Source organism: Oncorhynchus kisutch, linkage group LG4, assembly GCF_002021735.2.
Source record: "Oncorhynchus kisutch isolate 150728-3 linkage group LG4, Okis_V2, whole genome shotgun sequence".
Lineage (NCBI taxonomy): Eukaryota > Metazoa > Chordata > Actinopteri > Salmoniformes > Salmonidae > Oncorhynchus > Oncorhynchus kisutch.
Window position 1 is genome coordinate 54,009,737 of NC_034177.2, and position 27,806 is coordinate 54,037,542.

The window sequence follows — 27,806 nt, forward strand, 5'->3', positions numbered from 1 at the left end:
GCCAGCGGCTGGTCAGCACAGATGCCTCCCAGATCGTCTGGGGGATGTGACCAAGAGCAGGTCAGCCAATGGCTGTTGGCTACCCCCTTGGAGTGGCAGGCACGTCAATACACTAGAGCTCCGGGCTGTACTACCGGCCCTGCGGTCATTCCTTCCACATCTGAAGTGAATACATGTCCCGGTGAGAATGGACAACATCACAGTGGTGGCTTACATCAACCATCAGGGTGGAATGAGGTCCCACCGCCTCCATCTTATGGCACGGGAGCTCCATCTCTGAGCTTGTACCTTGCATCCTGAATGTGGCAGCGGATATGCTCTCGAGGGAGGGCCCGCCACCTTGGGACTGGAGCCTACAAGTTTGGGAGGGCGGAGATGGACCTGTTTCCTCCCTGGACAATGAACACTGCCCCTTGTTGTACTACATGTCGGAGCCACCATGGCCTCTGGGCTTGGATGCTCTGGCTCACAATTGGCCAGGGCTGGAGCTTTACACTTTCCCTCCTTTTCCCCTGATCCAGGCTGTGCTGGACAGGACCAGGATGGCAGAGCATCATGTACTGCTGGTGGCCCCATACTGGCCCAGACGACCCTGGTTCAGCCTTCTCCTGTCCCTGTTGTCTGGGACACCTTGGCAACTGCCCCTGCTGTCTCAGGCCGGGGGAGCTCTTTGACATCCGAGACCGCACCGCCCTAGTCTGTGGGCTTGGCCACTGAAAGGCACCAATGGTTCATGTTAGGACTACAGGATGGCGTAATGAACACTATGCGGAGTGTAAGGGCATCTGCTACAACCCCTGCATAACAGTTGTGCTGGCGACTGTTCTGCTCTTGATGTACTGGTATTGTGCCCGAGTCATGCGGGGTGCAGTATGTCCTCCAATACCTGCAGTCTCGCTTTGATGAGGACTTGGCAGCCCCTATACTGAGATGGTATTTGGCCATTATATTTGCCTGTCTTGTAGGGTGGATGGACAGGCCCGTGGGGTGCCATCCATTGGTATCCAGGTTTATGAAGGGGGTTTGTTGCATGCGTCCAGCTAGGACCCACTCAATGGCGACCTGGGATCTGGATGTGGTCTTGGCAGTTTTCGAACGGTTGGCGTCTGCCTCCCTGAACCTTCTTTATGAAGGTGGCTTTCTTGGTAATGATTACTTCGATGAAGAGGGTGGGTGAGCTACCATCCGATAGCTTCATACTACCAGATGGACCCCAGTGGGAGGAATATATCTCTCCGCCCCAATCCTTCATACATCCCGAAGGGTCTGTTAGACAGGCATGTGAACATCCCTTTTATCCTGTCTGCTTACAACCCCCCCGGCAGTGGTGGGGGAGTCTGGACCTCCCTCCGGCATGCTGTGCCCTGTGAGGACCTTGCTGCCTATGTGGAGCAGACATGGTCAGTGGGAACAACAGACCAGCCCTTTGTCTGCTATGGTGAGAGAGTCCTGGGAGCTGGGCTATCAAAGCAGACACTCTCTCACTGGATTGTGGACACGATTATGACAGCATGTCACCTGGCTGGCAGACCAGTGCTGGGATCTGTGGTGGCACATTGTACACAAGGTGTGGCTGCATCCTGGGCCCCTCACTGATATCTGTGTTGCGGCCAGCTGGGCTTCCTCTTGCACCTTTGCTAGGTACTTTCAGGTAAATGTGGTACCTCCCTCTGCCATTGGTTCAGCGGTCCTGGGCATCGCCTCCCTTTCCGGGGACTGTGCCGACTTTGCCGGGACCCCCTTCCAACATTGGCCCGCGCTGGGACCGAGACGGATTTAGCACCGACTAAATCTGATACGGGTACACCAATATATTGGAGTGATCCAATATAGTGAAACATAATGACTGTTACGTATGTAACCACGGTTATGTGAGCTGTATGGAACACTCCAATCCTCTACGGTGGAGGCATCTGAAAAATGACCCCAGCCGGGACACAGGTGTACAAGGGAGTAAATCTGTAAATCCTTACCTCACTTGTATCCCTCCGCCACGGAATGATACAAATATCAATATATTGGAATGATCCATATTGCTCATATAACCGTGGTTACATACATAACCTTTGTTATGTCGTTTCGGCGACAGGTGTTTATGTTTTTGGAGTCACCGGAGCGGACTTTGGAGTTATCATTTAAAGTCAAGTATGACAACAGACTGTATATGGCTTATGCTAGTACGGGTAGTCAACAGTGTTGTCAGTGTGGAGATGTTGGCCATAAGCGACATGCTTGACCGAAAAGGGAGAAGGCGGAGAGAAGGACGCAGGTGGTCCTCGTAATGCCTAGGCCCACTGATGAAGGGAGATGTGGCTGACAGTGGTTGCAAGTTGCTTGTGTCTAGGGTACTGAGTTGCAGCTTGTACCAGAGGGGAACATAGTGTCTGATGTGCAGCAGAAAAATATTGTTGTAGGAGGTAAGAATGGATCTGGGGAGCCATTTTCCCAGACTGGTAAGGAGATGCCCAGTACGAGTTAATGGGTACAGGAGTGGGTTCAGGTTGAGCTAGTCTCCCAGGTAGTGGAAAAGATGTCCATTACGAGTAATGTGGTACAGGAGGTGCGTTCAGGTGGGGCCTGTCTCCCAGGCAGTGGAGGAGGTGCCCGGTACGAGTGATGGGATGCAAGTGGAGAGTGTTGAGAGGGATGTGGCGGAGGGGATACAGGGGTTTGTGGCCCCTGTTGAGGAGGATATGGATATGGACATTTTTGATATTCCTGTTGATATGATAGCTGCTTGCAACGACTCAATTACAATCTAGATGAGGTAAATGGGTTCCTGGACCAGACTTTTGGGAAATCTGGTAAATTGGCCGATTTAGTTGTGAGGTGTGAAGAAGTGTTTCCGCTTGTTACTGCGGTCATGGCAGCAAAAGGTAGTGGAAAAATTAAAACAACAATAATTATCATGCCTCATCAATCAAATGCAATCACATTTATTTATAAAGCCCTTATTACATCAGCTGATGTCACAAAATGTTGTACAGAAACCCAGCCTAAATCCCCAAACAGCAAGCAATGCAGGTGTAGAAGCACGGTATCTAGGAAAAACTCCTTAGAAAGGCCTGAACCTAGGAAGGAACCTAGAGAAGAACCAGTCTATGAGAGGTGGCCAGTCCTCTTCTGGCTGTGCCGGGTGGGGATTATAACAGAACTTGACTAAGATGTTCAAATGTTCATAGATGTACAGCAGTGTAGATAATAATAATAATCACAGTGGGTTGTAGACGGTGCAACAGGTCAGCACCTCAGGAGTAAATGTCGGTTTTCTTTTCATAGCCATCACCGCACCTTCTGTCTCTAGAGAGTTGAAAACAGCAGGTCTGGGACAAGGTAACACGTCTGGTGAACAGGTCAGAGTTCGATAGCCTGACCCGGTGAACAGATCAGGGTTTATTGTGTTGTGGGTTCCCAGACCCAATTAAGTATTTTTTAAACTCTCACTCTCTCTCTCTCTCTCTCTCTCTCTCTCTCTCTCTCTCACTATCTATCTATCGATCTATCCTTTTGCTCTTTCTCCTCCCCCCACACACACTCTCCACTTCAGTAAAACGAGGTTCCGGTGGTTCCAGGAGAGTAGTGTGTACAGGGACGCTCCAGCCTTTGCCCTAGATGGAGTCTTTATCTCTGAGCCCTGCCCCAACCACTGTGGAGGACATGGAGACTGCATCTCTGGGGTCTGCTTTTGTGACATGGGATACACAGGTACATAATGATACATAATGATTGTAGAGCGGATGGGAGGGGGAGAGAGGGAGAGAGAGAGGGAGGGAGAGATAGAGAGAGAGATGAAGGAAGAGGTAGGGAGAGTATGGGGACATGGGGTCTGTATCTCTGGGGTCTGCTTTTGTGACATGGGAAACACAAGTACTGAGGGAGGGAAGAAATAAGCAGAAAGAAAGACAGAGGGAGAGAGAAAGAGAAAGAGAGTGGGGAGTTCTAGCAGTTCTATAGGAAGAGTGAAAAGGAGAGGGTTCTAAAAAAGACACTCACCTAATGATCCGTTGTTAATCAATTAAATCCTTGTGTGTACTCCAGTTGAGCAGGACAGCTGCGTGCCAGCGGTGGCCAGCCCCACAGAGTTGGCAGAGGGCTTTGAGAGCAAGCTGAGCCCGGTTTGGCAGACCCTGAGTGGGGGGCAGGTTGGAGGGGGCTGTGGCACCATCAGCGAGGGAAAGGCTCTGTACTTCAGCAGCCCTGGGAAGAGAGAGGCACGCACTGTACCTATGGATACAACAAACACACGGTTAGTATGATCACACTGCTGTATTGAATAGAATTGAAAGTATGCATACCTCACCTGTCTTGTAGAGCAGCTTTAGGCAACTTCTTGAGGAAGTTTGCTCTAAACCTCCAGTGTTAACATATTTAATTGATTCAGCTAATTATATTCTCCACCCCCTTTATGTCTGTCTGTCTGTCCCTGCAGGCTTGTCCAGTTCTACATCCGTATTGGAGGGAAGAATGTTGGACCCACCTGCACCAGACCTCGCTCCCGCAACGAAGGTGACTCTCCATCTCTCCTGAAAACCTCCAATTCAAGCTCTGACAGACTCAAGTTTGTAGACCTCAATAAGGCTCTCTTCTGCCTCTGCGTGGTGGCTCTTTGACATTGCATGCATGCTGTTGCTGTTATAATGGTTTTCTGGCTGCTTCCTCTCCTCTACTTTATGACCTCCCTCATCTCCTCTTTTCCAGGAGTGATAGTCCAGTTCTCCAACAACAACGGAGTTCAGTGGCAGTTCCTACGTGAGCTGGACTTTGGTTCCTTCCTGGATTCCCAGGTGGTCACCATCGAGCTGCCTCCACCCGCCAAGACTCCCTACACTGTGTTCCGCTGGTGGCAGCCACAGCAGGGTGAGGCCCCCAACCCCTACATGGATCACAGGGACACACCATACAGTTATTGAGCCATCCATAAAGTACTTGCAGGGACCCATGTAAAGAATGTGTATAAAGCAGAGGCCACATAGTGTATCCTTCAAAAAGGGTGAGCCATACTCTATCTATCTCTCCCTCTTTGTCTCCTCTTCTCTCTCTCCCCCACCTCTCTCTCTCTCTCTACCACTCTAGGTAAACACTCAGCCCAGTGGGCTCTGGATGATGTTCTGATCGGTATGAATGACAGCTCCAGGACTGGCTTCCATGATAAGTTTGACGGGACGTCTCCTCTGAGACACAACTGGTACCGCATACAGGGGGGAGAGATCACTGTAGACTGTCTGTCTCTGGACACTGCTCTGTCCTTCAACAGCGACACCACTGGCAGTGAGTTAAACTACAATAGACACACACACACAGACAGGGAAACGGGAGATGTCACAGTTGTCTGTATGTCTCTAGACACGGCCCTCTGATGCCACAGACAGTGTGTCCTCCTACTGCACTCAGACATGCACACTACACACCCCTTTCTTTAATCCGGGCCTCAATGATTTAACCTACATGGGGAAACAGGAAACTAACAGAACTACTGCCGATCTTGAGACTGGTATTCACACCATACCATCAACATGACACGGTCAACTTCTACATCACAAACAACCCAGGCTGCATTGAATCAGCCATTTTGCCATTTCCACCTTATGGCTTCTGAATTGTTAATGGCAGCAGCCTTGATTTAACATCCTGGTTGTTATTTATGTGTGCATCAAGCTGTGAGCGGATTGACTTTGTGCAAATATTACATTACATCCAGTCCCATCCATTACCCCAGACATAGCAAGAGCAATTTTCCAACGTATCTATAAATATTACAGCCCAGCTGGGCAGCACGGCACGTTCCCGCATGCATAAAGCACTGTTAAATGTGATGTGTATTACCATGAATGTGGTTTGTTTCACTGCCATCTCAGACTGTGTGTAGGTTGTTACTAAAGTATATATTTTAGATCAGTACTCATAGTTTACCCGATACACAAACCCACCTATTGTTTACCACAACTTCTTTGTTGACCACGTGTGCCACTGCGCTGTCCAGTTCTCACAACGTAAAGATCCTGTTCTCACAACTTAAGGCCCTCTCTTGACCATCTTGTTAGATTACTTGTTAGATATTACTGCACTGTCGGAGCTAGAGGCACAAGCATTTCGCTACACTCCATTAACATGCTAAGCATGCGTATGTGACCAATAAAATTGTGTTTTATTTTATTTTATTTGACCTTGTCACTGTCTCTCTCCCTGCAGAGAAGCCGCGGTATGCAGAAAGCTGGGACTTTGAGGTGTCAGGCTCCTCCTTCCTGCAGTTTGAACTGTCTATGGGCTGCAGTAAGGTTGCCACCTCATCCCACGGTGTCAGGCTGGAGTACTCCACGGGTAACGAACTCTAATAACCGTCATGGATGATCCTTTATAAATTATTATAAATTACAGAAAAGTCAACAGAAAACTCGTCTAGATCCAGGTGCTGGTTTTGGCGGGAACAACTATTATTAGAAAACAACAGGCCAGTCATTTCTGGTGTGCGGTATTATTGTTTTTAAATTCTTATACATGCTTAAAAATATTTACAAATGCTTTTTACATGGTTATAAATTATACAAATGAATGAATAGTAATTATTATAAATGGTTAGACATTTTTTCAAATATTTACTGAAAAATTCAAAAATGTTTCCTAATGTTTATACATGGAAGTTATTAAAACGTATTACCACCCCACAGACTGTGGGCGCCACTGGGCCCTGCTCACCCCAGAGTGTGTTCCACCTGCCATCGGCTGTGCCGGCTACACCATGAGCTCAGTCTACACCGCTACACAGTATAACCGCTGGAGGAGGGTTACGGTGTACCTGCCCAGCACTGCCAAGTATGTGTGTGTGGTGTGTGCATGCGTGTTTCTGCATGCTTGTGTGTATATGTGTATATTATTAGTTTGCTTAGTGGCACATCAGAGCTTGTCTCTTTAAAATGTATCCTTGTAATTTGAATATTCCAGTCATGAACAAAAGGATACTATTTAAGCATTGTAATATAGTAACACTTCATTTGAACTATCCTTCATAACCCTTTATAATAACGCCATAAACATGTCATTAAGATTCATAGCATGTGTTCTATTCTGTGGTTGTAGTTCTCCCAGGACTCGGTTCAGGTGGCTCCAACCCCACTTCATCCCTGGGGCGGACGGTTGGGCCTTGGACAACGTGCTGCTGGCCCCTGGCTGCCCCTGGATGTGCTCTGGACACGGACTCTGTGACAACGGATGCTGTTTGTGAGTTACACAAACATACACACACACTGTCTCACAGTATTTAATGTTGAGCTCAGAACTTTTGCATGGAATTTACTGGAACTGTGTTATATTATATGTGAAAACCATAGGGGGTGCTGGGGGTTATTTATATATATATACATATATATATATATATATTCAGTATATCACAAAAGTGAGTATACCCCTCACATTTTTGTAAATATTTGAGTATATCTTTTCATGTGACAACACTGAAGAAATGACACTTTTGAATCTCGTCAGTCTATTCATGCGAGAAATTGTCAAGAAACTGAAGATCTCGAACAACGCTGTGTACTACTCCCTTCACAGAACAGAGCAAACTGTCTCTAACCAGAATAGAAAGATGAGTGGGAGGCCCCGGTGCACAACTGCGCAAGAGGACAAGTATATTAGAGTGTCTAGTTTGAGAAACAGACGCCGCACAAGAACTCAACTGGCAGCTTCATTAAATAGTACCCGCAAAACATATTTCATGGGAATGTTGCAAGAACATTCCTGTGTCCAGTTTTCTTTTTTCATCATTATACAGAGCATTAGGAAAGTATTCAGACTCCTTCCCTTTATACACATTTTGTTACGTTACAGCCTAATTCTAAAATGGATTCAATTAAATGTTTTCCTCATCAAACTCCAGCAACTGGGAGACTTAGTCAGGATCGAGAGACCTGCAGAGAACGATCTGCAGAGAAAAATGGGAGAAATGTTGTGTTAGCTAATCCAAGTTTATCAGTCTCAACGTCAACAGTGAAGAGGTGACTATGGGATGCTGGCCTTCTAGGCAGAGTTGTAAAGAAAAAGCCATATCTCAGACTGGCCAATAAAAATAAAAGATTAAGATGGACAAAAGAACACAGACACTGGACAGAGGAACTCTGCCTAGAAGGCCAGCATCCCGGAGTCACCAAATATGTTCAGACATGCAATTTTGGTTTGGATACCAGATTTAGCCTATGCCTGGACTAACAACGCTTACTATGGATATGAAATAAACAGTCACCTCACCTGTAACCCCCACCCTCTAAACAGGTGTGACCGGGGTTATGGCGGGGCCCACTGCGTGCCCTTGGCCCCCCTCCCCTCCATTCTGAGAGACGACTTCAACGAGAACCTGGCGGCGGAGCAGTGGCCCGAGGTGTACGGGGCTGAGAGGGGGACTCTCAGTGGGGAGCCCCTCAAATCTGGCACTGCACTAATCTTCAAAGGGGTATGGGTTCTATTGTTTAATGTGACCTATACTGTACACACATTTAAGTGAAAAAGATCTAGAGAGCAGATAGAGAAGACGCACGCATACACACTTGTGCACACACACAAACATACAAACTCACACATTATCTGCCTAGCAGACTTAGTAAGTGTACTTTATCATTGATTATAAACTCAGAAATAAAAGAAACATCCTCTCATTGTCAACTGCATTTATTGTCAGCAAACTTAACATGTGTAAATGTTTGCATGAACATAACAAGATTTAACAACTGAGACATAAACTGTACAAGTTCCACAGACATGTGACTGACATAAATGGAATAATGTGTCCCTGAGCAAAGGGGATTTCAAAATCAAAAGTAACAGTCAATATCTGGTGTGGCCACCAGCTGCATTAAGTACTGCAGTGCATCTCCTCCTCATGGACTGCACCAGATTTGCCAGTTCTTGCTGTGAGATGGTACCCCACTATTCCACCAAGGCACCTGCAATTTCCCGGACAATCCTGGGGGGAATGGCCCTAGCCCTCACCCTCCGATCCAACAGGTTCCAGACGTGCTCAATGGGATTGAGATCCGGGCTCCTCGCTGGCCATGACAGAACACTGACATTCCTGTCTTGCAGGAAATCACTCACAGAACGAGCAGTATGGCTAGTGGCATTGTCATGTCAGGATAAGCCTGCAGGAAGGGTACCACATGAGGGAGGAGGATGTCTTGTTTAATTTTTTTATTTCACCTTAATTTAACCAGGTAGGCTAGTTGAGAACAAGTTCTCATTTACAACTGCGACCTGGCCAAGATAAAGCATAGCAGTGTGAACAGACAACAACACAGAGTTACACATGGAGTAAACAATAAACAAGTCAATAACACAGTAGAAAAAAAAGGAACAATTTAAAAAAGAGTCTATATACATTGTGTGCAAAAGGCATGAGGAGGTAGGCGAATAATTATTTTAGCAGATTAACACTGTAGTGATAAATGATCAGATGGTCATGTGCAGGTAGAGATACTGGTGTGCAAAAGGGCAGAAAAGTAAATAAATAAAAACAGTATGGGGATGAGGTAGGTAAATTGGGTGGGCTATTTACCGATGGACTATGTACAGCTGCAGCGATCGGGTAGCAGCTCAGATAGCAGATGTTTAAAGTTGGTGAGGGAGATAAGTCTCCAACTTCAACTATTTTTGCAATTCGTTCCAGTCACAGGCAGCAGAGAACTGGAAGAAAAGGCGGCCAAAAGAGGTGTTGGCTTTAGGGATGATCAGTGAGATAGGGGCAGCAGCTCGGGACAGAGGGGCGGCGGCTCGGGACAGAGGGGCGGCGGCTCGGGACAGAGGGGCGGCGGCTCGGGACAGAGGGGCGGCGGCTCGGGACAGAGGGGCGGCGGCTCGGGACAGAGGGGCGGCGGCTCGGGACAGAGGGGCGGCGGCTCGGGACAGAGGGGCGGCGGCTCGGGACAGAGGGGCGGGGGCTCGGGACAGAGGGGCGGGGGCTCTGGCGCCTCTGGGCTGAGGGGCTCCGGCGCCTCTGGGCTGAGGGGCTCCGGCGCCTCTGGGCTGAGGGGCTCCGGCGCCTCTGGGCTGAGGGGCTCTGGCGCCTCTGGGCTGAGGGGCTCTGGCGCCTCTGGGCTGAGGGGCTCTGGCGCCTCTGGGCTGAGGGGCTCTGGCGCCTCTGGGCTGAGGGGCTCTGGCGCCTCTGGGCTGAGGGGCTCTGGGCTGAGGGGCTCTGGCGCCTCAGACTCCGGCAGCAGCGCCGGACAGGCGGGAGACTCCGGCAGCAGCGCCGGACAGGCGGGAGACTCCGGCAGCAGCGCCGGACAGGCGGGAGACTCCGGCAGCAGCGCCGGACAGGCGGGAGACTCCGGCAGCAGCGCCGGACAGGCGGGAGACTCCGGCAGCAGCGCCGGACAGGCGGGAGACTCCGGCAGCAGCGCCGGACAGGCGGGAGACTCCGGCAGCAGCGCCGGACAGGCGGGAGACTCCGGCAGCAGCGCCGGACAGGCGGGAGACTCCGGCAGCAGCGCCGGACAGGCGGGAGACTCCGGCAGCAGCGCCGGACAGGCGGGAGACTCCGGCAGCGCTGGAGAGGAGGAAGGCTCCGGCAGCGCTGGACAGCCTGGTGCGGGGGGCTGCCACCGGAGAGCTGGTGTGTGGAGGTGGTGACGGATAGACCGGACCGTGCAGGCGCACTGGAGCTCTTGAGCACCGAGCCTGCCCAACCTTACCCGGTTGAATGGTCCCGGTCGCCCTGCCAGTGCGGCGAGGTGGAATAGCCCGCACTGGGCTATGCAGGCGAACCGGGGACACCGTGCGCAAGGCTGGTGCCATGTAAGCCGGCCCAAGGAGACGCACTGGAGACCAGATGCGTAGAGCCGGCTTCATGGCACTTGGCTCGATGCCCACTCTAGCCCGGCCGATACGCGGAGCTGGAATGTACCGCACCGGGCTATGCACCCGCACTGGGGACACCGTGCGCACCACAGCATAACACGGTGCCTGCCCGGTCTCTCCAGCCCCCCGGTAAGCACAGGAAGTTGGCGCAGGTCTCCTACCTGGCTTCGCCACACTTCCTGTGTGCCCCCCCCAATATATTTTTGGGTCTGACTCTCGGGCTTCCATCCACGCCGCCATGCTGCCTACTCATACCAGTGCCTCTCTGCCTTTACTGCCTCCAGCTCTTCTTTGGGGCGGCGATATTCTCCAGGCTGTGCCCAGGGTCCTAATCCTTCCAATTCCTCCTCCCATGTCCAGAAGTCTCTCTCGCGCTGCTCCTGCTGCTGCCCGTTACCACGCCGCTTGGTCCTGTTGTGGTGGGTGATTCTGTAACGGCTTTCTTTAGGTGAAGTAGAGGCGGACGAAAATGCAGCGTGGTCGTTATTCGTGTTCTTTAATTTATAAAGATACTATACATGAGATAACTAACAAAAACAACAAACGTGAGAAAACCTAAAACAGTCCCATCTGGTGCAGGTACAAAGACAGGAACAATCACCCACAAACACACAGTGAAACCCAGGCTACCTAAATATGGTTCCCAATCAGAGACAATGACTAACACCTGCCTCTGATTGAGAACCATATCAGGCCAGACATAGAAATAGACAAACAAGACATCCAGCATAGAATGCCCACTCAGATCACACCCTGACCAACCAAAACATAGAAAGCAAACTATGGTCAGGGTGTGACAAATAACGCCTGTATCCGCTCTTGATTAGATTACAATGGTTGCAGGACCCTCTCATGTCCTAAAATTAATGTATATCTATCTTACCCTAAGCACTTATGGCCTTTACCCTCTCTATCTAATCTTTATAATGATGTCCTGCTCCTTCCATAATAGATCATGTATTTAAGGGTCACCTCCTCCTCTTTGCCCTAAGCCCTTATGCACAGTAAAGCACGTATGGCTTCGGCCATTACACTTATGTCTGTTTAATCTTTGGTTTCCTGTCCGCTTTCTGTTTGTGGTCTAATGTATACCTATCTTTGCTCAATAGTGTCATATCTGTCTCTATATGTAACAAAAACTACAACACAGTCCGCCACAGGATGTTTTTGTGCTGGTCGAGGGCAGTCAGGTCTGGAGTGAACCAGGGGCTATATTTGTTCTTAGTTCTGCATTTTTTGAACGAAGCATGCTTATCTAAGATGGTGAGAAAGTTACTTTTAAAGAATGACCAGGCATCCTGATGCTGTGATACTGTGATACACTGCCTCAGACCATGACGGACCCTCCAGCGACGGCGGGTTTGTGCTCACAGGCGACGTTGTTGCTGGTGATGTCTGTTGAGGACCTGCCTACAACAGACCTACAAGCCCTCAGTCCATCTTCTCTCAGCCTATTGCGGACAGCCTGAGCACTGATGGAGGGATTGTGCATTCCTGGTGTACCTCGGGCAGTTGTTGTTGCCATCCTATACCTGTCCCGCATGTGTGATGTTCGGATGTACCGATCCTGTGCAGGTGTTGTTGCACGTGGTCTGCCACTGTGAGGACGATCAGCTGTCCGTCATGTCTCCCTGTAGTGCTGTCTTAGGTGTCTCACAGTTCGGACATTGTAATTTATTGCCCTGGCCATATCTGCTGTCCTCATTCCTCCTTGCAGCATGCCTAAGGCACGTTCACGCAGATGAGCAGACGTTCACGCAGATGACCCTGGGCATCTTTCTTTTGGTGTTTTTCAGGGGTCAGTAGAAAGGTCTCTTTAGGTTCCTAAGTTTTCATAACTGTGACCTTAATTGCCTACCGTCTGTAAGCTGTTTGTGTCTTAATGACAGTTCCACAGGTGCATATTCATTAATTGTTTATGGTTCATTGAACAATCATGGGAAACAGTGTTTAAACCCTTTACAATGACGGTTTGTGAAGTTATTTTGATTTTTACGAATTATCTTTGAAAGACAGGATCCTGAAAAAGGGAAGTTTCTTTTTTTGCTGAGTTTATGATCTTGATTTCTCTTTCCGTTTTGCTTGATTTGTAGGAAGGTCTGCGTATGTTGATGTCTAGGGACATGGACTGCACCAGCACTCTCTACATCCAGTTCTCCTTCAAGTTCATCACTAAGGGTAGGTCTCATTTTCACATAGAGTACATTCTGGCTATATCTGCTTACCATTTATGTCTGCAAAACTACTTTTAATCTTTACTTTGTGTCAGTGTTTTGTAGATATGTTTTTCTGTTAACTGTGTGTGGGTTGCGTTAACTCTGTGTTCTGTTCCCAGGTGTCCCAGAGCGCTCCCACTCGGTGCTACTACAGTACTCTGTGAACGGGGGGATCAGTTGGCTGTTGTTAGATGAGTTTTACTTCCCTACTTCCACCGACACGCTGTTCATCCACCTTCCTCTGCCCACCAGTGCCCAGACCAACGCTACCCGCTTCAGGCTCTGGCAGCCCTACAACAGCGGTGAGTAGTGAACACACACAGTGAGTCTATGGTCTGTTTATCTACACAAGAAGTGTGTGCTTGTACACTCCATGGATTTTAAAGGAATGGACTGGTGTAAGGAAATGGTGGAAACTTCATCCAATCCAATGCTTTTAATGCAATGAGAGTGTACATTTTTGGGTGGAGAGTAGCGAATCGAATCACAACCAAAGACAAAGTTCAAATACACTCATACTTACAGTATACACACATCTCAAAATAATGACATACTGTATGAAGACACATTGTATGTCTGACTGGCTATATGTGTTCTGTCCTACAGGTAAAAAGGAGGAGGTGTGGGTGATTGATGACTTGATCATCGATGGCAGCTCGCTCAACAACCCTCCTGTAGTCTCTGACAGCTTCGAGGGCGGACCCCAGGATTACAACTGGCTCTTCTACCCAGGAGGCAACACTGGACTCTACTGCCCCTACCAGAAGAGTGGCCTGTGAGTAGACCTACTGGTTGTACAACCCTTTAGTGCACTGTGAACACACTGAACCTTGTACCTACAATCCTTCATCTCTGTATGCCTCTAAGATGTCAATTCAACATATGTGCTTCTATGCCACAATACAGTAAATTCAGGAAGTTAACTACCAATTTAGTTTACATATTCATAAAGGCCCAGTGCAGTCAAAAAAGACAGACTGAAATTTGAGCCTGTTTTGGTGGGATGGAGTTTTGGCCTGACTGGTGACATCACCAGGCAGTAAATCAGAAAGACACTTCCAAACCTCTCTGCCAATAACAGTTTTCAGTTTTCAGTTTTCTCCTCCCCACTCGGATGACTCCCAGACAGTACTAGCAAAATTCTTACTTCAGAAATGTGTCTTTGCTAAGAAGCTATTTTTGTTAATTTTTGTCAATTTTAATTTAAATCAATCACGATAAGTTACTTAATTGTTACCCAATATGTTTTTGATATTGAGATTTTGTTTTTGAAATGGCTGCATTGTCTCCTTTAACGTAACATTTCTGTTTAATTCCTGAATGGATTAAATTGAGTTGACTTGATCCCAATCCTACTGTAAAGGACTGTAAGATAACAGACTTTGTCTAATCTATGTGTGTGTACAGGGAGGATGATGAGTCTGCCATGGTGTTTGTCTCCAGTGAGTTGGGAGAACATTCCATAACCACCAGAGACATTGATGTCAATGAAAACACCATCATACAGTTTGAGGTATGAAGAGAAGAGAGAGAACAGACTGATTGGTTGGGAAAACAGTGTGTGAAAGAAAATCAGTGAAGTATAAGAGGAGAGGAATGGGGAAAGAGGAAAGCGGAACAGAGACAGAGAAATTGAGTTGGACAGAGAAATACTGACGGAAAAGATAAGAGGATAAAGAATGAGAAAATGTATCCTAATTTAAAAGAGGAGGTGCCAAAGGATTTTCATAAAGACGATGACTGATTTATATGAATGATTCAAATTCATAACAAGTTCATAGCGAGCAATAATTACTATTCTCTGTGATACATATGAACGCAGGCTATAATTATTTTATAATAATTCATCACAATATAATTATATGAAATAGAAAACATAAACAGAAATATATTGAATATCTAGAGTGGTCTTGTTGATGCAAACACACTAATACTAATAAGTGAGTAGTATATCAAATAACTACAGTAATCTTGCTGAAGCAAGAACATTAATTAATATATTACTGCATAATGTTCATAATTATACAAGTAATACTTTATAATATAACAACTAAGAATTTGATTGATATTATGTTTATAATTTAAAAATTTTCCTGTTTATGTTTCCTGTGTTGTGTTTCAGATGTGATCTTTATAATGATAATGACAATAACATAGTAACAATGATTTATTCATTTGTTCTCAGATCAACGTAGGCTGTACGGCAGATTCTTCCTCCTCTAACCCAGTGAGACTGGAGTTCTCCAGGGACTTCGGGGCTACATGGCATCTCCTGGTGCCCCTGTGTTCGGGGGGCCCCCAGCCCTCATCCCTATGCTCCACAGAGCTGCACCCCGCCAGCGTCTACTACCCCGGGACAACACAGGGCTGGAGGAGGGAGATCATCCACTTTGGAAAGCTTAGACTCTGCGGGTGAGAGACTACAGGACATAGAAGAGAGCCTAACTAATATGAAAACCATCCAATTAAAACTTCTCAAATGGCCAGTTAACATATAGGAATGGGCCAAAATTCGCCCAACTTATTGTGAGAAGCTTGCGGAAAGCTACCCGAAACTTTTGGTCTAAGTTAACCAATTTAAAGGCAATGCTACCAAATACTAATTGAATACTAAAGGCCGCTCAGCAAGGAAGAAGCCACTGCTCCAAAACCTCCATAAAAAAGCCAGAATACGGTTTGCAACTGCAGATGGGGACAAAGATCGTACTATTTGGAGAAATGTCCTCTGGTCTGATGAAACAAAAATATAACTGTTTGGCCATAATGACCATTGTTATGTTTGGAGAAAAAAGGGGGAGGCTTGCAAGCTGTAGAACACCATCCCAATCGTGAAGCACGGGGGTGGCAGCATCATGTTCTGGGGGTGCTTTGCTGCAGGATGGACTGGTCAATTTAATGTGCGAGCAAGGAGGCCTACAAACCTGATTCACTTATATCAGCTCTGTCAGGAGGAATGGGCCAAAATTGTGTGAAGCTTGTGGAAGGCTACCCAAATGTTTGACCCAAGTTAAACAATTTAAAGGCAATGCTACCAAATACTAATTGAGTGTATGTTAACTTCTGACCCATAGGGAATGTGATAAAAGAAATAAAAGCTGAAATAAATCATTCTCTCTGCTATTATTCTGACATTTCATATTCTTTAAATGAAGTGGTGATCCTAACTGACCTAAGACAGGGAATTTCAGAAATTGTGAAAAACTGAGTTTAAATGTATTTGGCTAAGGTGTATGTAAACATCAGACTTCAAATGTATATACAGTCGTGGCCAAAAGTTTTGAGAATGACACAAATATAAATTTCCACAAAGTGTGCTGCTTCAAATCAAATCAAAGATTATTTGTCATGTGCGCCGAATACAACTTACAGGCTCTAACCAATAGTGCGAAAAAAAGGTGTGTGTGTAGATAAGTAAAGAAATAAAACAACAGTAAAAAGACATTTGAAAATAAGAGTAGCAAGGCTAAAAACAGACACCGGTAAATCAGGCTTATTGAGGTAGTATGTACATGTAGGTATGGTTAAAGTGACTATGCATATATGATCAACAGAGATTAGCAGTAGCGTAAAAAGAGGGGTTGGCGGGTGGTGGGACACAATGCAGATAGCCCGGTTAGCCAATGTGCGGGAGCACTGGTCGGGCCAATTGAGGTAGTATGTACATGAATGTATAGTTAAAGTGACTATGCATATAAGATAAACAGAGAGTAGCAGCAGCGTAAAAGAGGGGTTGGGGGAGGCACAATATGCAAATAGTCTGGGTAACCATTTGGTTACCTGTTCAGGAGTCTTATGGCTTGAGGTAAAAACTGTTGAGAAGCCTTTTTGTCCTAGTCTTGGCACTCCGGTACCGCTTGCCATGGGGTAGTAGAGAGAACAGTCTATGACTGGGGTAGCTGGGGTCTTTGACCATTTTTAGGGCCTTCCTCTGACACTGCCTTGTGTAGAGGTCCTGGATAGCAGGCAGCTTTGCCCCAGTGATGTACTGGGCCGTACGCACTACTCTCTGAAGTGCCTTGCGGTCGGAGGCTGAGCATATACCAGGCAGTGATGCAACCGGTCAGGATGCTCTCGATGTTGCAGCTGTAGAACCTTTTGAGGATCTCAGGACCCATGCCAAATATTTTTAGTTTCCTGAGGGGGAATAGGCTTTGTCGTGCCCTCTTCATGACTGTCTTGGTGTGTTTGGACCATTCTCGTTTGTTCTTGATGTGGACAGCAAGGAACTTGAAGCTCTCAACCTGCTCCACTACAGCCCCGTCGATGAAAGTGGGAGCGTGCTCGGTCCTTCTTTTCCTGTAGTCCACAGTCATCTCCTTAGTCTTGGTTACATTGAGGGATAGGTTGTTATTCTGGCACCACCCGGCCAGGTCTCTGACCTCCTCCCTATAGGCTGTCTCGTTGTTGTCGGTGATCAGGCCTGCCACTGTTGTGTCATCTGCAAATATACAGATGGTGTTGGAGTCGTGCCTGGCCATACAGTCGTGGGTGAACAGGGAGTACAGGAGGGGACTGAGCACGCACCCGCCTTGGGAGCTCCAGAGTTGTGGATCAGTGTGGCAGATGTGTGGCTACCTACCCTCACCACCTGGGGGCGACCCGTCAGGAAGTCCAGGATCCAGTTGCAGGGGGAGGTGTTCAGTCTCAGATTCAGTGTCTTTAGATATTTTTGTCAGTTGTTACTATGGAATACTGAAGTATAATTACAAGCATTTCATAAGTGTCAAAGGCTTTTATTGACAATTACATGAAGTTGATGCACAGAGTCATATTTGCAGTGTTGACCCTCTTTTTCAAGACCTCTGCAATCTGCCCTGCCATGCTGTCAATTAACTTCAGGGACACATCCTGACTGATGGCAGCCCATTCTTGCATAATCAATGCTTGGAGTTTGTCAGAATGTGTGGGTTTTTGTTTGTCCACCAGCCTCTTGAGGATTGACCACAAGTCCCTCAATGGGATTAAGGTCTGGGGAGTTTCCTGGCCATGGACCCAAAATATCAATGTTTTGTTCCCCGAGCCACTTAGTTATCACTTTTGCCTTATGGCAAGGTGCTCCATCATGCTGGAAAAGGCAATGTTTGTCACCAAACTGTTCCGGGATGGTTGGGAGAAGTTGCTCTCGGAGGATGTGTTGGTACCATTCTTTATTCATGGCTGTGTTCTTAGGCAAAATTGTGAGTGAGCCAACTCCCTTGGCTGACAGGCAACCCCACACATGAATGGTCTCAGGATGCTTTACTGTTGGCATGACACAGGACTGATGGTAGCGCTCACCTTGTCTTCTCCAGGACAAGCTTTATTCCAGATGCCCCAAACAATCGGAAAGGGGATTCACCAGAGAAAATGACTTTACCCCAGTCCTCAGCAGTCCAATCCCTGTACCTTTTGCAGAATATCAGTCTGTCCCTGATGTTTTTCCTGGAGAGAAGTGGCTTCTTTTCTGCCCATCTTGACACCAGGCCATTCTCCAAAAGTCTTTGCCTCACTGTGCGTGCAGATGCACTCACACCTGCCTGCTGCCATTCCTGAGCAAGCTCTGTACTGATCCCACAGCTGAATCAACTTTAGGAGATGGTCCTGGTGCTTGCTGGACTTTTTTGGGCACCCTGAAGTGTTCTTCACAACAATTGAACCGCTCTCCTTGAAGTTCTTGATGATCCGATAATTGGTTGATTTAGGTACAATCTTACTGGCAGTAATATCCTTGCCTGTGAAGCCCTTTTTGTGCAAAGCAATGATGACGGCACGTGTTTCCTTGTAGGTAACCATGGCTGACAGAGGAAGAACAATGATTCCAAGCACCACCCTGTTTTGAAGCTTCCAGTCTGTTATTCGTACTCAATCAGCATGACAGAGTGATCTCCAGCCTTGTCCTCGTCAACACTCACACCTGTGTTAACGAGAGAATCACTGACATGATGTCAGCTGGTCCTTTTCTGACAGGCTGAAATGTAGGAGAAATGTTTTTGGGGGATTCAGTTCCTTTGCATGGCAAAGAGGGACTTTGCAATTAATTGCAATTCATCTGATCACTCTTCATAACATTCTGGAGTATATGCAAATTGTCATCATACAAACTGAGGCAGCAGACTCAGAATATTTGTGTCATTCTCAAATCTTTTGGCCAGGACTGTGTATGTATATATAAATATATATTCACTGAGTGTACCAAACATGAGAAACACATTCCTAATATTAAGTTGAACAGCCATTATTTGTCAAAAGCATTCCACAGGGATGCTGGCCCATGTTGACTCCAATGCTTCCCACATTTGTGTCAAGTTGGCTGTATGTCCTTTGGGTGGTGGACCATTCTTGATACACACAGGAAACTGTTGAGCGGGAAAAACCCAGCAGCGTTGCAGTTCCTGACACTCTCAAACCGGTGAACCTGGCACCTGCTACCGTACCCTGTTCAAGGGCACTTAAATATTTGGTCTTTCCCATTCAGTCTCTGATTGGCAGAGATACACAATCCATGTCTCAATTTGCTCAAGACTTAAACTTTTTTTAAAACCTGTCTCCTCCCCTTCATCTGCACTGATTGAAGTGGATTTAATTAGTGACATCAATAAGGGATTATAGCTTTCACCTGGTTCATCTGGAAAGAGCAGGCGTTCCTAATGTTTTCTATACTCAGTGTATAGATCCCTTTCTCTCCATCTCTCTCTTCTTCTTCATCTTCTTTTTCTTCTCTCTCCTCTCAGATCCATCCGGTTCCGTTGGTACCAGGGCTTCTACTCCAGCGGTTCATCCCCCCCTACCTGGGCTTTGGACAGTGTGTACATTGGCCCCCAGTGCCAGGACATGTGTAACGGACACGGGTCATGTGTGAGGGGTACCCACTGTGTGTGTGACTCGGGATACTCAGGACCAGACTGCTCCCAATCCGACACATCCAACCCTGACTTCCTCAAGGAAGACTTTGAAGGTAGGCAGTGGGTATAGAACTGGAAGATAGTGTATGGGTTCGGATAATGGCTACATTAACCCTGCCTGATCTTAACACTTACAATTAACCTAACCTGGTTGGTGGAATATACATTTCCTTGAATGTGCAAGAAAACACAGATTTCCGCATAAAAGCAAACGGTGTGTGTGTGTGTGTGTGTGTGTGTGTGTGTGTGTGTGTGTGTGTGTGTGTGTGTGTGTGTGTGTGTGTGTGTGTGCGAGAGAGAGTGAGACTAGTAGACAGTCACTGTATCTGTGTTGTTCAAACACAGTGTTCAGATATTGTGTTTAGCCATCAATACTGATATTGATCAGATTATCTTTTGAGAACTGGATGGATGTGATTAATACACTTGTGGTAGAAAGGGCTCCTAAGTGTGACAAAATACGTTGTTGTGCGACCAGGAGTTTTATTTTGGCAGCACATAATAATTGTTATAATGATAAGGGTTCGCTGTACCATTGTTTCTGAGTGCCCTAGAGAAACAATCAGGCACAGATTCATTAGCGTCATGGTTACACCATTACTGCAGCGAAAACGGCTTGTTTTTAACCCCACCAGGTCAAAGGATCTGACCCATATTACCTGCTCAACATTTGTATCTGGGACCACATTTTACATTAATAAACTGCTTGCACAGTTCAGTCATGTTACCTCATTGTGTGGGACTTCTTCATCCCACTCCCACCCACACATGCAGCTTTTCATACCGCACTGGATTCCCACTTGCAAGAACTGGTTCCAAACCCGCGCAGTCCTGCATTTTAGCATGTGATGCAGCTCACTTGCCAGCCAGGTCCCAGCAATTTTGGGCCCTGTAGGCAATATCAAAGTGCTCAAAAACACCCTAAGAACTAGTTTAAATTACCAGAGGTTCTCATGTAGACCAATATATGAATCTATCGTATTACTGGGATATATCAACAACTAAGGTAGACGTAGTTTGTAGCGAGAATAGTAGCAGAGGCTTACACTTTCACCTGACCTACATTTTATAGCCTTCTTTTTAGGGGTGGGACGATTTTCAGATGGAGACAAATATGGGTGATCAATATTTATTTATAGGAAATGTAGTAAACTACAGCCTGATCATATTTAGGATGTACATTTCCTTGGAATGATAACCGCCCTGTGCTTCCCCTGCCCATGCAGGCTATAGCCTACTCTATTTAATTGAGACCACAAGCGTACCTGATCTTGCACATGTGGCTACAATGGGAAAGTCATTCTGCTTTGAAAGTTGATGAACTTGTAAACTCACTTTTGAGAAAACCGTCTTTCAATGTTTTGGTACTACTATTGGAGAGCCCTTCTTTGTCTGCACCTGTTCAGCATTGTTCACACCCTCTTAAGCCTTAGCCCCATCCATCTCTTTAAGGGTTGATCCAACCGTTCTGTACTAACATGACAACTACTTCCAGATATCTAAGAGAGAGAGAACAGCTCACTGAACATTACTTGCCCTATCGCTCTGTGGTTTCACGTTCAGAGTGCACAATGGACTCTCTGGCCAATAAGTAGGATTGTTCCGAAAGCTCTGACCTCAACTAGTCAAGCACCCAACTAACTGGCTAATATTGGCTACCTACTTCCAGAAACATAATGAGAGAATACCCCACTCTGACCATTTTACTCCCCCTAGCAGAACTGGTTAAGACATGCAGCTAGCTAGCTAAACAATGGACCATAATCACAACTCATGACGTTGCTACCCTGCATGAATCTGCAGGTAGCTAACCACCAGGTTCTATGGCTATAACTAGTCAAACAAATGTGTCTGAGATACAAAGAATAAGATCATACACATAACGTTAGCTAGTGACCCAGCCAGCTAATGTTAGCTAGCTAACAGTACATTTGAATTTAAACCACTTTCTGTCTCCTGTCTGATGCCATGCTTGGTTGCCTTAGTTTGACGATTTTATCCAGACTGGTGTTTTCTCCTTCTCTTTAGCTATCATACTCCAATTCCACTGATTTCAAAACTCGCTCCTCCAGAAAACGGAGAGCATGCACACAACGTTAGCTACCGAGCCAGCCAGCTAATGTTAGCTAGCTAATAATACACTTTAACTTGACATTAGGTTTATGCAGTTTTACTACCCTATATTTTTTTAAAGACGTGTTCGACGCTATTACCTAAACATACTGGCCAGCTCCAATTGACAGATGCGTGCTTTATGGTAGACCAATCCAAACTCATCTCTCGGTATGTCCAGGAGAAAACAGATGGCTCAACAACATTGTAGTTACTCCACAATAATAACCTGACAGAGTGAAAATAAGGAAGCCTGTATAAAATAAAAATCTATTACAAAACATGCATCCTGTTTGCAACAAGTCACTAAAGTAATACTGCAAAAAATGTGGCAAAACGATTACAATTTTGTCCTGAATACAAAGTGTTGTCTTGTGGTAAATCCAAATTAACACATTACTGAGTACCACTCTCCATATTTCCAAGCATAGTGGTGGCTGCATCATGTTGTGGGTATGCTTGTAATCATTGAAGACTGGGGAGTTTTTCAGAAGAAAAAAGAAACAGAATTGCGCTAAGCACAGGGAAAATCCTAGAGGAAAACCTGGTCCAGTGTGCCTTCCACCAGACACTGGGAGATGACTTCACCTTTTAGCAGGACAATAACCTAAAACACAACGCCAAATCTACACTGGAGTTGCTTACCAAGAAGACAGTGAATGTTCCTGAGTGGCCAAGTAACAGTTTTGACTTAAATCGGCTTGAAAATCTATGGAAAACCTGAAAATGGTTGTATCGCAATGATCAACAACCAATTTGACAGAGCTTGAAGAATTTTGAAAAGTATACTGGGAAAATGATGTACAATCCAGGTGTGGAAAACTCTTAGAGACTTACCCAGATTGTAACTGCTGCTAAAGGTGATTCTAACATGTATTGACTCAGGGGTTGAATACTTACCTAACCAATACATTTTTATTTCACTTTTACATTACAGAGTATTTTCTGTAGATCATTGACAAAAACGGACAATTAAATATATATTTAATCCCACTTTGTAACACAACAAAACTTGGAAAAGGTCTTTATGAAGGCACTGTAAATCTCATAATTTGATGTTTTGATAGTTTGGTTTCCCAAGAGACTCCATAGGCCAGCATAGCTGACCTAAATTGTAAATATAGAAAGATGGAGTGGCCTCGTAATGTGTATGTATCCTTCAAATATTGGAATGTTCTCAAACCATTAATATCCATGATATCGGTGCGGGTACGGACTCCACAGGACCATTGGGGGGGATGCAAAAGGTCGCCATCCTGATCGCTAGGCATTATTGTGAAATATTGGAGCATGGGCATGCCATTTTGATTCCCAGTAATAGGACAATTTTTTTGGTTGTTGCAATAATAGGACCAAAGCACATTTTACAGTGTTTAAGGAGTATATCAGTGAAGACAACCTCTTTCAGAGCAATAGGAAACACCATATTTCATTCTTTAATCAACCAGGGGGCAGAATAATCCGGTTTTAGCCAATTTAGGATTGGGCAAAGTGCAATTAAAAGTTTGGTACGGATAGTCTTCCTATATCTTTCCCTTTTTGTAAATGTGTTAATTTTATCCGGGATTGTTTACCTAGTAATATACATGTTTTAACCGCACTGTGAATTGTATCCCAGTAGCCAGAAAGGGGAGCCATTGGAAGCATTGAACTACAGAAATTCAGCCATGGAAATATATTATTTTTAATAACAGATATTTGGCCGGTTAAAGCAACTGGCAAAGTACTGAGGTCGGATTGAATTGATTTGAGCGTTCTGTTGAAGTTTCTGGAAATGGTTTTATCTAAAGAAGGAAATATATCCACTCACAAATATTTAAAACGGGTAACGATTGGGATACAATAAATAGAGATAGAATCCTCCAACAGGTTCTTGAGAGGCAGTTGGGCTGATTTGGTTAGATTCATTTTATAACTTGAGATGAAGCTGAATGTATAATTGATCTTCAATGTGATTGAGATACATTATCTAGATGTAGTAAAATATTGTCTGCGTATAATGAGATTAAGTGATCAGTAGATTTGAGAGAAATGTGTGTTATTTCCTTAAACCTCTTATGGATAGGGGAGACGCTAGCGTCTAAAGTGGCCAATAGCCTCGGGAAATGCATAGCGCCAAATTAAAATAAAACGCGATAAAACTCAAACTTTCATTAAATCACACATGCAGGGTACTCATTTAAAGCTACACTCGTTGTGAATCCAGCCAACATGTCAGATTTAAAAATGCTTTTCGGCGAAAGCATGAGAAGCTATTATCTGATAGCATGCACCCCCCTGAACCACTTGAACGAGTTGTAAACAAAAGAATTAGCGTAGCCGACGCTACACAAAACGCTGAAATAAAATATAAAACATGCATTACCTTTGACGAGCTTCTTTGTTGGCATTCCAATATGTCCCATAAACATCACAATTGGTCCTTTTTTTTAATTAATTCCGTCCATGTATACCCAAAATGTCCATTTATAAAGCAGGTTTGATCCGGTAAAAAACAGCTTTCCAAAACATTTCAAACTACTTTCTCCTCCTATGTTCCTCTGGCGATGTAGAGGTGAATCCAGGCCCTGCAGTGCCTAGCTCCACTCCTATTCCCCAGGCGCTCTCTTTTGACAACTTCTGTAACCGTAATAGCCTTGGTTTCATGCATGTTAACATTAGAAGCCTCCTCCCTAAGTTTGTTCTATTCACTGCTTTAGCACACTCTGCCAACCCGGATGTTCTAGCTGTGTCTGAATCCTGGCTTAGGAAGACCACCAAAAACTCAGACATTTTAATTCCAAACTACAACATTTTCAGACAAGATAGAACTGCCAAAGGGGGCGGTGTTGCAATCTACTGCAAAGATAGCCTGCAGAGTTCTGTCCTACTATCCAGGTCTGTACCCAAACAATTTGAACTTCTACTTTTAAAAATCCACCTCTCTAAAAACAAGTCTCTCACCGTTGCCGCCTGCTATAGACCACCCTCTGCCCCCAGCTGTGCTCTGGACACCATATGTGAACTGATTGCCCCCCATCTATCTTCAGAGTTCGTGCTGCTAGGCGACCTAAACTGGAACATGCTTAACACCCCAGCCATCCTACAATCTAAACTTGATGCCCTCAATCTCACACAAATAATCAATGAACCTACCAGGTACCTCCCCAAAACCTTAAACACGGGCACCCTCATAGATATCATCCTAACCAACTTCCCCTCTAAATACACCTCTGCTGTCTTCAACCAAGATCTCAGCGATCACTGCCTCATTGCCTGCATCCGTAATGGGTCAGCGGTCAAACGACCTCCACTCATCACTGTAAAACGCTCCCTGAAACACTTCTGCGAGCAGGCCTTTCTAATCGACCTGGCCGGGGTATCCTGGAAGGATATTGATCTCATCCCGTCAGTAGAGGATGCCTGGATATTTTTTTTAAATGCCTTCCTAACCATCTTAAATAAACATGCCCCATTTAAGAAATTTAGAACCAGGAACAGATATAGCCCTTGGTTCTCCCCAGACCTGACTGCCCTTAACCAACACAAAAACATCCTATGGCGTTCTGCATTAGCATCGAACAGCCCCCGTGATATGCAGCTGTTCAGGGAAGCTAGAAATCATTATACACAGGCAGTTAGAAAAGCCAAGGCTAGCTTTTTCAAGCAGAAATTTGCTTCCTGCAACACTAACTCAAAAAAGTTCTGGGACACTGTAAAGTCCATGGAGAATAAGAACACCTCCTCCCAGCTGCCCACTGCACTGAAGATAGGAAACACTGTCACCACTGATAAATCCACCATAATTGAGAATTTCAATAAGCATTTTTCTACGGCTGGCCATGCTTTCCACCTGGCTACTCCTACCCCGGACAACAGCACTGCACCCCCAACAGCAACTCGCCCAAGCCTTCCCCATTTCTCCTTCTCCCAAATCCATTCAGCTGATGTTCTGAAAGAGCTGCAAAATCTGGACCCCTACAAATCAGCCGGGCTAGACAATCTGGACCCTTTCTTTCTAAAATTATCTGCCGAAATTGTTGCCACCCCTATTACTAGCCTGTTCAACCTCTCTTTCGTGTCGTCTGAGATTCCCAAAGATTGGAAAGCAGCTGCGGTCATCCCCCTCTTCAAAGGGGGGGACACTCTTGACCCAAACTGCTACAGACCTATATCTATCCTACCATGCCTTTCTAAGGTCTTCGAAAGCCAAGTCAACAAACAGATTACCGACCATTTCGAATCTCACCATACCTTCTCTGCTATGCAATCCGGTTTCAGAGCTGGTCATGGGTGCACCTCAGCCACGCTCAAGGTCCTAAACGATATCTTAACCGCCATCGATAAGAAACATTACTGTGCAGCCGTATTCATTGATCTGGCCAAGGCTTTCGACTCTGTCAATCACCATATCCTCATCGGCAGACTCGACAGCCTTGGTTTCTCAAATGATTGCCTCGCCTGGTTCACCAACTACTTCTCTGATAGAGTTCAGTGTGTCAAATCGGAGGGTCTGCTGTCCGGACCTCTGGCAGTCTCTATGGGGGTGCCACAGGGTTCAATTCTTGGACCGACTCTCTTCTCTGTATACATCAATGAGGTCGCTCTTGCTGCTGGTGAGTCCCTGATCCACCTCTACGCAGACGACACCATTCTGTATACTTCCGGCCCTTCTTTGGACACTGTTAACAACCCTCCAGGCAAGCTTCAATGCCATACAACTCTCCTTCCGTGGCCTCCAATTGCTCTTAAATACAAGTAAAACTAAATGCATGCTCTTCAACCGATCGCTACCTGCACCTACCCGCCTGTCCAACATCACTACTCTGGACGGCTCTGACTTAGAATACGTGGACAACTACAAATACTTAGGTGTCTGGTTAGACTGTAAACTCTCCTTCCAGACCCATATCAAACATCTCCAATCCAAAGTTAAATCTAGAATTGGCTTCCTATTTCGCAACAAAGCATCCTTCACTCATGCTGCCAAACATACCCTTGTAAAACTGACCATCCTACCAATCCTCGACTTTGGCGATGTCATTTACAAAATAGCCTCCAATACCTTACTCAACAAATTGGATGCAGTCTATCACAGTGCAATCCGTTTTATCACCAAAGCCCCATATACTACCCACCATTGCGACCTGTACGCTCTCGTTGGCTGGCCCTCGCTTCATACTCGTCGCCAAACCCACTGGCTCCATGTCATCTACAAGACCCTGCTAGGTAAAGTCCCCCCTTATCTCAGCTCGCTGGTCACCATAGCATCTCCCACCTGTAGCACACGCTCCAGCAGGTATATCTCTCTAGTCACCCCCAAAACCAATTCTTTCTTTGGCCGCCTCTCCTTCCAGTTCTCTGCTGCCAATGACTGGAACGAACTACAAAAATCTCTGAAACTGGAAACACTTATCTCCCTCACTAGCTTTAAGCACCAACTGTCAGAGCAGCTCACAGATTACTGCACCTGTACATAGCCCACCTATAATTTAGCCCAAACAACTACCTCTTTCCCAACTGTATTTAATTTTAATTTATTTATTTATTTTGCTCCTTTGCACCCCATTATTTTTTTATTTCTACTTTGCACATTCTTCCATTGCAAAACTACCATTCCAGTATTTTACTTGCTATATTGTATTTACTTTGCCATCATGGCCTTTTTTGCCTTTACCTCCCTTCTCACCTCATTTGCTCACATTGTATATAGACTTGTTTATACTGCATTATTGACTGTATGTTTGTTTTTACTCCATGTGTAACTCTGTGTCGT

General features: G+C 45.8%; 1 protein-coding gene across 4 annotated transcripts in view; it reads left to right on the plus strand.

The window, feature by feature from the left end:
• LOC109888924 (reelin) overlaps nucleotides 1–27,806 on the plus strand; it is a 268,663-nt gene that overhangs the window by 202,785 nt on the left and 38,072 nt on the right. For all 4 annotated transcript variants that reach the window (XM_031823231.1, XM_031823228.1, XM_031823230.1 and 1 more), the window contains 15 exons: nucleotides 3,548–3,705; nucleotides 4,039–4,246; nucleotides 4,430–4,506; nucleotides 4,699–4,857; nucleotides 5,074–5,268; nucleotides 6,190–6,318; nucleotides 6,666–6,810; nucleotides 7,075–7,215; nucleotides 8,266–8,443; nucleotides 12,936–13,020; nucleotides 13,178–13,360; nucleotides 13,665–13,833; nucleotides 14,466–14,571; nucleotides 15,244–15,470; nucleotides 19,769–19,992. In XM_031823231.1, coding sequence (XP_031679091.1) covers nucleotides 3,548–3,705; nucleotides 4,039–4,246; nucleotides 4,430–4,506; nucleotides 4,699–4,857; nucleotides 5,074–5,268; nucleotides 6,190–6,318; nucleotides 6,666–6,810; nucleotides 7,075–7,215; nucleotides 8,266–8,443; nucleotides 12,936–13,020; nucleotides 13,178–13,360; nucleotides 13,665–13,833; nucleotides 14,466–14,571; nucleotides 15,244–15,470; nucleotides 19,769–19,992 — 2,384 coding nt within the window. The remainder of the gene's footprint in view (nucleotides 1–3,547; nucleotides 3,706–4,038; nucleotides 4,247–4,429; nucleotides 4,507–4,698; nucleotides 4,858–5,073; nucleotides 5,269–6,189; nucleotides 6,319–6,665; nucleotides 6,811–7,074; nucleotides 7,216–8,265; nucleotides 8,444–12,935; nucleotides 13,021–13,177; nucleotides 13,361–13,664; nucleotides 13,834–14,465; nucleotides 14,572–15,243; nucleotides 15,471–19,768; nucleotides 19,993–27,806) is intronic.